The following is a 6,884-nucleotide window of genomic DNA, read 5'->3' on the forward strand; positions in this document are numbered from 1 at the left end:
TGGTGTGAGAAGCTCGCGGGTTCCGGGATATGAGACTGCAAGTCCTGGGGCTGGACAGGGGTGGGGACCTGGGGCTGCCCTGGGGCCCAGCAAGGTCTGAAAGCCCAGCAAGAATTGTTGAAGGGGGAAAGCGTTTCGGAAAGATCCAGAGCCAAAAGAGGAGTGAGTCGGGAGATGTCTAAGGAGGGCGATGACACTGTTTTCTAAGATTTTTCAAGTTAATATGAAAGGCGGCCAAGTGGTGTGAATACCTAAAACCAACGAGAGTAAAGGTCCATCTCTTTATACCAAATTCCAAAAAGCATTTTACATTTTAAATATTCACAATAAAGTAACTTCTAGTCAGTGTGACTCACGATTTATTTACATAGAGCCTTCAACAGGTTACTTGGTCGGCAGTGCAGTTTGGGGGAGGGGGAGCGTCCCTTTCTCCCTAGGTGGCAGCTGCCCTCCGTGATTCGGAGATTCCCACCCGGCGGTGGTCGACGACCCTTCGGAAACGCGGCCGAGTGCTCAAGAACCGCAGAGCAAGGGACCGAGCCTGGATGGGGACCGCCTGACGTCGCGGGTGGGAAGAGTCCTGGGGAGGCGCGGGGATGTGGATTCGGCTGCGGGGGATTTTGAGCAGTGCACTTGGCGGGCCCCTTTCCTCCTCATCAACGCGCTGTCCTACCGACCCCCGCCCTCCCCGCCACAATTTCTAGGTTAAAAAAATAGATATATACATCTTAGAAAATAGTAAAGGCCCAGCGAGCAGCCAGGGTGCTGGGGACCGGGGACCGGGGACGCGGTCGGGATCCCCGCCGTGCGGGCCGCGCTCAGGACGAGCCCTCGGCCTCCGTCGCGTGCAGCAGGAGGCTGCCGCCGCTCGATTTGTGCTTTTTCAGCAGCTGAGTGATTTTCTCGTCGTCAGAGTTCGGGTCCAGGGGCTTGTTGTAATCGTCGTCATCCTCCTCGTTCTCCGAAGTCCCCTTGAGCCGCTCGGTCTCCGAGTCCTGCTTCTTCTTGGCCGTGGCCATCTCGGCTGCGTGCTTCTTTCTCCACTTGGTCCTGCGGTTCTGGAACCAGACCTGCGAGCCGAGAGAGGGGAGGGGAGAGGCAGGGCCGGGGAAAGTTGAGTGCCGGAAGACCCGGGCCCCTTCCTCGCCACCGTCCCTCCCGGGTCCAGGCATCAAAGTCAGTCTAACGGCCTCACTAACCCACCGCCGTTGCCATAGCGATAGTAACTCAAGCTCACTGAGGCCACCGCCAAATCATTTCTCGGAAAGAGGGAAAACAAGACTTGGCACAAGTTTCCCTAAAAATATGTTTGTTTTTCCTACGTTCCAACTGGAAAGGAAAACTTGCTTAGTTTTCCCGTAGCGGTGTTGTATTCGTAGATTAAGAAGTTTAAAACAACTGCAGTGTGTGTGCTGGGCTTGTACGGAAAAGCGCAGCATCAAAGCCAGTTCTCTCCACTCTGTTTCTCACTTTTGGACACTTGACTGTTTACTTATTTCAGGCCTGAATCCGCGCCAACTTCAGTGGTAAGTTCCCCTCTCCTCCCCACCAAACTTAAGGTGTGTTTGGTCTGATTTTTCTAGATACAATGAAAACTTCACTCATAGCAACAAATGCAAAAGCATGACAATATTTAACAGCTCAGCCAGAATTACCACCATGGTGGGGCAGGTGCTTTACCGTCCTTCTCCACCCTCAAGGTTACTCATAAAGCCAAAACTTAAATACTATCATTTGCTGTTTGCGTATTTTCTATTACAATATTGCCTTCCCCCCCCCAAACATTAGCAGCATGTTGCTGCCGCCTAAGACATTCATTTGAAATACAGATATGTTGAACCTGCTCATGATGTTTGACATGGGTCTGACACATGTGTTTTAATCTGAAGAATTGCCACAAACAACCATTTTTCTGAAGATGTTGAATTGCTCTCCTTTTATGCCTCTCATCTGTTATGTATTTTATTCAGAGAATCGGATTGTTAAGAAAGTGATTTTCTTTATATTGCTATAATAATTCATTTCTGGCCATACGGACATGTTTATGGTGACAAATGAACACCCTCGGATTAAGGTGGTAGGTTCTCTAACCACCCACTGCAGAAATAATTTCGAATGTGATGGTTTTCTAATGGCCACGTGAAAAATCTCAGCTAAAATATATTGTGTGATGCTTGGCTAGCAGGAAAGGAAACCTGAAGTGGAAGATTTAATGATGTTGCTCCTTAATGAGCAACAACATAACTAAAGAAAGCAGACCCCTCCATGCACATCCAAAGAAAGAGAGAGAGAGAGAGAGAGAGAGAGAGAGAAAGAAAGAAAGAAAGAGAGGAGACAAAAGACAACACAGAAACCTAGGAAACCAACATACTGGATTTACCCAGCTGGCTCAGTCTTATTTTCAGGGACAGATTTCTAAAATCTGGCTCCCTAGAAATGCACTATACAACTCAATTATAAGCAAAGTGACATCTTAATTACAAATTGTTGTCATAAGCTGCAGTATCTTAATTTTGCAGATAAACTTGCTTTAAACGGAATTCGATCTTAATACACTAATAATCTTGTCGGTTCATTTGGAAAATTACTATTGGAAAATAATCATCTTTATCTGAGCCAAAACCAAGTTTTATCGGTGTTACGTTCCGCTGGATTCATTCATTTATTTTTTTTTATTTACAAATTACTTTAGAAGCGCTGTACTGCTGATCCCGGATAGGGAATTTTATATCTAATAGGGCCTGAATTGACAAACAATGGCTTGAGTGTCTTTACAAATAAAGCGAATGGAGCTTTCTAATCGGCTGATCTGTTCTCCGGGATATTCCTTAATGCTTTCATCCTCTGATAAAGGCGCTTCCCCAACACAGGCTGCTGTCTAGATTAGCCTAATTTCTAAGGCGGGGACTTGATATCTTTTGTTCACCAATAGTTTGCCTCCAAAAGACCCCAGGGCCTGTGCAACCCCCAACTCCCTCCCTGCTCCCCACTTCTCCCTAGGTTCCTCCGGAGCGCACCCCCACCTCAGGCCAGTTTGTTAGTTTGGTAAGGGGGAAAATACAGACTCAGATGCGTGTGTGTGAACACGCGCGTGCGCGCACACGTTCGAAGAAAGCCATCCCTAGAGGTGTCAAGGGTCCACTCACCTTGACCTGACTCTCCGTCATCCCCAGAGAATAGGCCAAGCGTGCTCTCTCTGGGCCTGCCAAGTACTTCGTTTGTTCGAAAGTCTTCTCCAGGGCGAAGATCTGCTGGCCCGAGAACGTGGGTCTGGTGTGTTTTCTCTTCCCGTCTTTGTCCAACAAAATGGATCCTTGATCTGCGAGGGCCGGAGAAGGAAGATACAACCCGTTACAGTGCTTCAAGGGAGGCGGCGGGGAAGCGAATTAGCAAAACTGTGCTTTGATAGCAAAAAGGCGGCGATCCTTGATCTGTGGCCTACCGCAGGCACCCCGCTACCTTCTGCCAGCTATTTTTCTTTGACCAAGGTGCGGTTGGGGGAGCAGTAAATACTTTGTGCTTAACCACAGTGCGAAATAGCCAGGGAGGCCACTGCTAAAGAGTACAGGGGCAGAACTGGGACACCTTCTTAAACTAAGCAGGAGGGCATGAGAAAGGCCACCCTCGCCTCCTCTGTCAGTCCCTGAGCAGATGGACGATAAGTGGTTTGGTGTGAAAGTAAACTAACTTTTAAAATTTTATATTTTGTTTTGTTTTCCTTGGCCACTTCCCTAACCTGTGTTGCGCAATAAAGGGCTCCTGTGTTTTGTGCACTTTAAGAGCTAACTCGTCCCTAGTTTGAGGCCATTACGGCTGGATGAAGAGACCAGAGGAGACACTGGTCTGGCGATCCTTACAATCAACACCAATACAATAGTGTCAGACATCTCAATATCTCTGAGATGTCGCCTTCCCACATAGAGCCAGACATAGTTTCCCGTTAGTCAAGTTACTGCCGCTAAAGTCTCAGGCAAGGAGGTACAGAGACCTGGACTGACCTCAGAGACTTGGTCATCAGCAAAGAACAGAGTGAGAAAAGGAGTTGAGCCAGGCCCTGGACGCCATCTGGGGGCTAGGAGCCTTCTAGGAGCTGTGGCCCACTAGCCAGAATTGTCCAGACCTTGAGACAGCTGAGCTGACCCCAGAGTCTTTGGGGACTACATTTTACTGATCTGTGTCCTGTCACATGTATATTTCTCCCCATCTCCTCTCTTGAATTAGTTAGTCTGTTGAGTGCCAATGCCTCTTCGTTGCCCAGGACCCTGGCATACAGGAATAGGTAAAACCCAGGTCCATCAATGACAGCGGCCCAAAGCATCCAGCTCAGTTCTGAGAACCGCTGACAAGTTTAGCTCTGGACAAGTGCACTGGGAGTGGTTTAGGGAGCTGGCAATAAATAAATAAATAAATAGTAAAGACCTGGAGACGACCAAGGAGGATGTGTGGGAGCAAAAGTCTGCTTTTCCCGAGGAGATAGGTAGCTAGCTGCCTTGCCTACCCTCGCGGGTTTGCGGAAAACACGGGTCATGAAGGAACGGGCATGGCAGGAAATAGTTAGAAAGGAAGGGGTGCCAAGGCCTTTTCCGCTTTCCATCCGTCTGACCCAGAGCTGGTCAGGTTCAGGAACAGCCCAGGCAGAAGATCACCTGCTGCACTGTGTTCTGTCCAGACATTATCTGCTCGCTGGAGGAGCCCAGGCCTGCCTGAGCCTCGGCGAACTCAGGAACGCGGGAGTCCCTCGCTCGACTGCCGGGGCCCAGCCAAAGGCGTGCTGTCCTGGAACTTCCAAACTAGTGTGGAGGCCAGGAGGACTGACCGGCCTGCGGGCGGGCGCTGTGGGCTTCACGACCCGAGAGCAGACTGAGAAGGCAGGGACCCGCCCACCCCCATAGTACTCACGGGGGGTACAGGCGAGGCGCGCGTCCCTCCAAGGCGGGCTCTGCATCACTCCGGGCCAGAAGATGGGCGTCCGACCGGGCAGCTCGGCCAGGGGCTTGGGGTACCGGCCCACGGCGGCCACTGCCGCGGCGCTGGGGCTAAAATAGAGCCCAGGCGGCGGTGGCGGAGGGCTCAGACTGCTGAAGCGGGGCAGGCCGGCCAGCAGCCCGGCGGGCGAGGAGGCGGCGGCGGCGGCGGCAGCGGCGGCGGCGGCGGCGGCCGCCGCAGAGGCCGAGGTGGCGGAGGCAGACGAGGAGGAGGAAGAAGAGGACCCCGAAGGCGAGGCGGAGGGCAGGGCGGCTCCCGAGGCCACCGGCATGGAGGGCCGGCTAAGGATGTCATTGATGCCGTGCGGGGTGGCCGCGGAAAGCTGCTGCGGGGGGCTGCCCAGGGACGAGAGACCCCCGGCGGCCGGGGGCTTCAAGCCGCCCGGGTTGTGGGCGCCCAAAGGTGGGGAGGGCGACGAGGACGAGGAGGACGAGGACGAGGAGGAGGGGGGCCCGGTGGGCAACGGGGGATACGCGGCGGGGTAGAGCGGGGTCTTCATCTCGGCCATGCTGTGCAGGGCGGCCAGGGGCGGGCTGCTGAGCAGGAACGCGCTCTGCCGGGGGCCCTCCATCGCCCCCACAGCTAACATCCCACAGCCAGACCCGAACCCGCAGCCGCGCAGGCCGGTGGCCCCGCCGGGGCTCGGGAGAGCCCGAGGTGCCGGGGGGCGCGCGCAAGCGAAGTGTGGCTCGGCCGAGGGCTCCGGGAGCTGCGCTGCAGAAACGTCCAAAGGCCCCGCGGGAGGCGGCGGCGGGCGAGGGCGACGGGGGCGCGGACGGGCTGGGCGCTTCCTCCGCTCCGGGAGTCCGGGATTCGATCCCTTGCGCTGGTCCCTCGCTCCCGGCTCAGAGCTCTCGGCTTCTCTTCTTCTCCACCCCCGCGGGAAATCAGCAAGAGGTACGGGGGCCGGCCCAGAGAGTTTGCAACAAGGTTGGGGGGCGCGCAGCGTTCGCTTTGATGTGCGAGGGCGGGGGCCGGCTCGCTCGCCTAGCGGAGCTTCAAAGCGGGCCGCGTTCCGCCCGGTGCGCGCCTCTGATCTCGCTCGGACGCTCCGCGCTCTCGGCGGCCGCGCGGCTGAGTCGCGCTCGCCGCTCGCCCGGGGGACTGAGCGCAGACGGCCCGCGTGGGGATCGCGCCCGCCACCGCCGCGGGGCCCGCGTTACTGCGCCAGCAAGGGCAGTGGCACCGCTCCGGCGGCTGAGGACTTGGCGCGCCCACGAGCCTGCTTCCCCTCCGGGCCACGCGGCGCGGGAGTAGCCGGATCGAAAAGGGAAAAAAGAGAGGAAAAAACCTAAGTGTGGAAAAGTCTGACGGGCCGGTTCCGATCGTCCGTCCGCTGCTGCGAGCCGGCCGGGAGACCCCCGCCCCACCCCGCGGCGCCCTCTCTTCCTCTCACTCTCCGCCTTTCTCTCGCCTCTCTGGCATTTCTCCTTGGCTTTCCAGGCTTGGCTCTTCCAAGCCCTGTCCTCTGGCCAAACTGACCCTCTCGGCGGCTCTTCCCTTCTCTCCTCTCTCCCTCCGGGCCTGACAGTTCGGATGAAGCTCTCAAAGGTAATAAAACATTTGCACCCCTCCCTGCAGCTCTTTAGCTGGGGGACGCCAGGGAGGGGAAGTGGGGGGCCAAAATGAGAACTTTCGAGGACGTCACTCCGGGGCTGCTCGGAGGGGCGGGACTGAGGAGCGGGGCGCAGGCCCTGGGCGTAAACGCCGCCTCCAATAGCTCTCAGTCTAGGCAAGGCGTCGCTCCTGGGACACGCCCACCCTGGAGCGCCACGCCTTTTGATTGGCTCAGACTAGGGAGCCGTAAGGGCGCGCCCGCCTAGTCCCCGCCCCAGCTTCTCTTGGGCGGAGCCAAGAGGGGAGGGGCCTGGCGAAAAGAGTGGTTCCAGCGGAGGGCC

General features: G+C 55.8%; 1 protein-coding gene across 1 annotated transcript; it reads right to left on the reverse strand.

Annotated features, from left to right (window-relative positions):
* Positions 1-342: 342 nt before the first annotated feature.
* Nkx6-1 (NK6 homeobox 1) lies at positions 343-6,523 on the reverse strand. The gene is made up of 3 exons (XM_031336999.1): positions 4,900-6,523; positions 3,147-3,319; positions 343-1,070 (listed from the first exon to the last, which is right to left on the reverse strand). The coding sequence occupies exons 1-3, from the start codon at positions 5,573-5,575 to the stop codon at positions 819-821; spliced, it is 1,101 nt and encodes a 366-aa protein (XP_031192859.1). The 5' UTR covers positions 5,576-6,523; the 3' UTR covers positions 343-818.
* Between the last annotated feature and the right edge of the window lie 361 nt (positions 6,524-6,884).

Source organism: Mastomys coucha, unplaced genomic scaffold, assembly GCF_008632895.1.
Source record: "Mastomys coucha isolate ucsf_1 unplaced genomic scaffold, UCSF_Mcou_1 pScaffold22, whole genome shotgun sequence".
In the NCBI taxonomy this organism is placed as follows: Eukaryota; Metazoa; Chordata; class Mammalia; order Rodentia; family Muridae; genus Mastomys; species Mastomys coucha.